At 56.0% G+C, this 3,915-nt stretch overlaps 1 protein-coding gene across 1 annotated transcript in view; it reads right to left on the minus strand.

Annotated features, from left to right (window-relative positions):
* Nucleotides 1–422: 422 nt before the first annotated feature.
* RAB40C (RAB40C, member RAS oncogene family) overlaps nucleotides 423–3,915 on the minus strand; it is a 30,743-nt gene continuing 27,250 nt past the window's right edge. Inside the window, exon 3 of the mRNA XM_026447554.1 lies at nucleotides 423–901. Within this exon, the coding sequence (XP_026303339.1) occupies nucleotides 837–901 (65 nt within the window). The 3' untranslated portion in view covers nucleotides 423–836. The remainder of the gene's footprint in view (nucleotides 902–3,915) is intronic.

The raw sequence follows: 3,915 nt of genomic DNA on the forward strand, positions 1-3,915 counted from the left end.
TTTTTTTTTTTTGAGACGGAGTCTCGCTGTGTCTCCCAGGCTGGAGTGCAGTGGCGCGATCTCGGCTCACTGCAAGCTCCGCCTCCCGGGTTGACGCCATTCTCCCGCCTCAGCCTCCGAGTAGCTGGAACTACAGGCGCCCGCCACCTTGCCCGGCTAATTTTTTGTATTTTTAGTAGAGACGGGGTTTCACCGTGTTAGCCAGGATGGTCTCGATCTCCTGACCTCGTGATCCGCCCGCCTCGGCCTCCCAAAGTGCTGGGATTACAGGCTTGAGCCACCGCGCCCGGCAACTTTTTGTATTTTTAGTGGAGACGGGGTTTCACCGTGTTAGCCAGGATGGTCTCGATCTGACCTTGTGATCCACCCACCTGGGCCTCCCAAAGTGCTGGGATTACAGGCGTGAGCCTCCGCGCCCAGCCCAATTTTTGTATTTTTGGTAGAGATGGGGTTTCACCATGTTGGCCAAGCTGGTCCCGGACTCCTGACCTCAGGTGATCCACCCTCCTCGGCCCCCACAGCGCTGGGATGACAGGCTGAGCCGCCACCCGGCTGGGAAATGCTCTTTAAGGTGAAGCCGGCAGAAGCGGGAGGGAAGGGCCACAGCCACCATGGAATCAGGTCTTCTGGGGCAGAAGGGAAGCTGGGATCTCTCGGGACACAGTGCCCCAGACTGTTTACCTCTCAGAGCAGAACCCATTCTGTGTTCACACAGGGGCTGTGAGGGGCTCCCCCACGTGAAATGTGCACAGGACGTTTTCCTGCTCCTCTGAAGGTTCTGTTCTCCCAGCGGCATTCGTGTCCCCAGCCAGGAACTGAAGTGCCACAGCCCCGACTCACCAGAGCTCCAGCTTCACGCGCCGGCCGTCCAGCAGGATGGTGGTGGTCTTGTAGTCAATCCCTGCGAGGAAGCACAGGGCGCTGAGGGGACGCACCACTCAGAGCAAGCGCCCGCCAGACCAGCCTTGGCCACCAGCCACCCAGGGCCGAGCCCCACGAGGAGGAAGTGGACAAGCAGCTCCCCCACACTCAGTCAGTGGGGCAGGGGGCAATCTCGGGGCTCTAGCCCAGTAACCCAGGCCTGCCCACTTCTGCGCACGGGCCATGGGCAGGGCAGGGCAGGAGGGTGGTCAGAACAGGGTCAGGCCATCGGGCCCCACAGCCCAGCAGGCCAGCCTCTTCGTGGGCACGGCTTGCCCGGTACAGGGCCTCCCTCTGTGGGCTGCACTGGGTGCAAGGCACAGGGCCTCTCCCTCAGAGGGTACTGGGCAAAGGCAGGGTGTGGACTCCAGCGTGCCTAGAGAAAGGGCAGTGCCTTATTTCCACCCTGACCTACTTCGTATGCATTTTGAGGTTGAATTCTCGAAGGTGAATGTATTTCCAAGTCTTGGCTTCCTGCAGCCCAGGAACCAACAAGTTTGGTGTTAGGGAGGGCCAAGCAAGTTTAAAAATTCTGCTTCTGGCCGGGCGCGGTGGCTCACGCCTGTAATCCCAGCACTTTGGGAGGCCGAAGTAGGCAGATCATGAGATCAGGAGTTTGAGAGCAGCCTGGCCAACATAGTGAAACTCAGTCTCTACTAAAAATACAAAAAATTAGCTGGGCGTGGTGGCAGGTGCCTTTAATCCCAGCTACTTGGGAGGCTGAAGCAGGAGAATCACTTGAAGCTGGGAGGCAGAGCTTGCAGTGAGAGGAGATCACGCCATTGCACTCTCGCCCGTGTGACAGAGCTCAATAAATAAATAAATTAATTAAATAAATAAATGCTGCTTCTCCGGACTGACCTCAGCCAGCCACCAGCCTGCGTGCCACATTTGTTTTGTTTTTGGAGACGGAGTCTCGCTCTGTCACCCAGGCGGGAGTGCAGTGGCCCATCTCTGCTCACTGCAAGCTCCGCCTCCCGGGTTCACACCATTCTCCTGCCTCAGCCTCCCGAGTAGCTGGGACTCCAGGCGCCCGCCACCACGCCCGGCTAGTTTTTTTGTATTTTTAATAGGGACAGGGTTTCACCATGTTAGCCAGGAGGATCTCGATCTCCTGACCTCGTGATCTGCCCGCCTTGGCTTCCCGAAGTGCTGGAATACAGGCATGGGCCACCGTGACCAGCATTTTTTTTGTAGTTTTTTTGTTTTGTGTTGTTTTGTTTTTTGAGACGGAGTTTCCTTCTGTTGCCCAGGCTGGAGTGCAGTGGCACGATCTCGGCTCACTACAACCTCCACCTCCTGGGTTCAAGCGATTCTCCCACTCAGCCTCCCAAGTAGCTGGGACTACAGTGCCTCTCACCACGGCCAGCTACTTTTTGTAATTTTAGTAGAGACGGTTTCACCATGTTGGCCAGGCTGGTCACAAATTCCTGACTTTAGGTGATTCACCCGCCTCAGCCTCCCAAAGTACTGGGATTACAGGCGTGAGCCACTGCGCCCGGCCCACATCACATCATTACTTTTTATTTCCTTACGGTTCTATGTCCAAGACAAATCAGAAAGAACAGACAGTTCTGGACACTTAACGGAGGCACGACATCTTAAATGGGCTCTGGGCCCTCTGGGAACTTTCCAGAAGCTTCTACCCTTAGGGCTCAGCCCCTTCCCCCACCTTAGAAACATCATTCATGTTTTGTCTTTTTATGACACTTTCTCCAAGGGGCTTGGAAACGGGCACTTTTTAAACATCAGTGATGCCCTCCCACAGAGTGCGCCTGCACAGTGCGCCTGTGCGTCCGTCGCCTGCGCGGTGTGCCTGTGTGTCTGTCGCCCGCGCGGTGTGCCTGTGTGTCTGTCGCCCGTGCGGTGCGCCTGTGTGTCTGTTGCCTGCGTGGTGTGCCTGTGTGTCTGTGCCCATCCGTCTCTCCGTGTGGGGCCTACCCCTACAAGCCCATTCCGTGGGTCACTTTGCCTGCGGCACCCTTCTTCAGGCATCAGCGCTTCCACCCATGCCATCCTTCTGCCTGACCACCCCCTAATGCCCACCAAAGGCTGTTCTCACGCATCGAAGGACACCATCGACAGAGAGAAAAATGCAACCCAGACATGGAGGGAAATGTCTGCAGATCACACGTCTCCTAGGGACCAATCTCCAGACTCTGCGGATGACTCCAACTCAACAACAGAAAACCAAACGTCCTGATTTTAGGATGGATGGACGGTCTCTCTCAAGTCCTTGTTTCCAGGACAAGAAGGAACAATGGTTGTGCCAAAAGGGCCACAGCTGTGAGCGGCCCATCATTGCAGGAGCCGTATCCAACGTGTACCCAGGGACGTCATTAAGTAGTTCTCCATCGGGATGCCGTGGAGTTAGGCAGTTCACCATCGGGATGTGGTAGAGTTAGTTCACCATCGGGATGTGGTGGAGTTAGTTCACCATCGGGATGCGGTAGAGTTAGTTCACCATCGGGATGCGGTGGAGTTAGTTCACCATCGGGATGCGATGGAGTTAGTTCACCATCGGGATGCGGTGGAGTTAGTTCACCATCGGGATGCAGTGGAGTTAGTTCACCATCGGGATGCAGTAGAGTTACGCAGTTCACCATCGGGATGCGGCGGAGTTAGGCAGTTCACCATCGGGATGCAGTGGAGTTAGGCAGTTCACCATCGGGATGCAGTGGAGTTAGTTCACCATCGGGATGCGGTAGAGTTAGTTCACCATCAGGATGCAGTAGAGTTATGCAGTTCACCATCGGGATGCGGCGGAGTTAGGCAGTTCACCATCGGGATGCGGTGGAGTTACGCAGTTCACCACCGGGATGCGGTGGAGTTAGGCAGTTCACCATCGGGATGCAGTAGAGTTACGCAGTTCACCATCGGGATGCGGCAGAGTTAGACAGTTCACCATCGGGATGCAGTGGAGTTAGGCAGCTCACCATCGGGATGCAGTGGAGTTAGTTCACCATCGGGATGCGGTAGAGTTAGTTCACCATC

The sequence above is a fragment of the Piliocolobus tephrosceles genome, chromosome 17 (genome assembly GCF_002776525.5).
Source record: "Piliocolobus tephrosceles isolate RC106 chromosome 17, ASM277652v3, whole genome shotgun sequence".
NCBI classification, from domain to species: domain Eukaryota; kingdom Metazoa; phylum Chordata; class Mammalia; order Primates; family Cercopithecidae; genus Piliocolobus; species Piliocolobus tephrosceles.